General features: G+C 34.1%; 1 protein-coding gene across 1 annotated transcript; it reads right to left on the reverse strand.

Annotated features, from left to right (window-relative positions):
• Nucleotides 1-6: 6 nt before the first annotated feature.
• Nucleotides 7-717, reverse strand: LOC113745393 (putative olfactory receptor 13C6; the record flags this gene model as incomplete). The annotated part of the gene is made up of 1 exon (XM_027276936.1): nucleotides 7-717. A coding segment is annotated over exon 1 (711 nt), but the record flags the coding sequence as incomplete, so codon positions are not given.
• Nucleotides 718-1072: the final 355 nt, after the last annotated feature.

The raw sequence follows: 1072 nt of genomic DNA on the forward strand, positions 1-1072 counted from the left end.
CACACATGTTTGCATGAACTTTGCCTTGTTTTCTTTAGAGTTTACACATGTTTTAATGAGAATCATGTAGGACCAAACTATGAAAACACCATGAAAGACATAAATGATCATTGTCATGTATGCAACTATGTTGTTAACAGTTGTTTCAGCTGGGAAACAAGCAAGTTTAACAATAACCCAATTGACACAAAAAAATCTGGCAATATACGGGCTGCATAACTTTAACCTAGATGTTAGAAAAACATTTATGCCAAAAATGCACAAAGGTGTTATCCATGAGAAACACACTAACTTAATGAGTCTTTTCTTGGACATGACAGAGTGGTACACAAGTGGTTGACAGATAGCCACATATCTGTCATATGCCATTACTGCAAGAACAGACAGATCACAGCAGGCAAATGAGTACATTACTAGAGCCTGAACAAGGCATCCAGAATAAGAGATAACATGAACAGGAGAAAGTAGATCCCAGAGAAACTTAGGATACAAACCTGTTGTGCCATAAAGTCCATTAATGCACAAAGTGCACAATAGAATATACATAGGTTCATGGAGGTTTTTATCTAAGATAATGATCACAATGAGAGAAATATTCACCAGCAAAATCAAACAGTAATACAGTAAAGTGAGAGAGAAGAAAATAAATTTGTAGTTCTTTGTTTCATTTAAACCAGAAAGAAAAAATATTGTAATAACAGAAACATTATCCATCATGGTTAGAAAACGTTTTTTTTCTGTTGTTGTTTGTTTTAGTTTTCTTGCAACGAGTAACTCCGAGTCCCTAATGGTGTCTGGTCTCTCTTTTCACTGTTAATAATATCTTCTCTGACTATATCAACACATGACGTAGGAATTCAAGGCAGCCAATTAACAGTCTGGAAGAGCCTTCAAGTTTTATCACATAGTTGCAATCTTTAAGCATTGTGCAAAATAAACCTCCTGATGTATATATTATGGCATGCCATTCAGGAAATTAAACCTTTGAATATATTGAATGAAACTTTGAATATATGGAGTCAACCTTGAATATATTGAATGAAACTTTGAATATATGGAGTCAACCCTGAAT

Source organism: Larimichthys crocea, unplaced genomic scaffold, assembly GCF_000972845.2.
Source record: "Larimichthys crocea isolate SSNF unplaced genomic scaffold, L_crocea_2.0 scaffold722, whole genome shotgun sequence".
Lineage (NCBI taxonomy): Eukaryota > Metazoa > Chordata > Actinopteri > Sciaenidae > Larimichthys > Larimichthys crocea.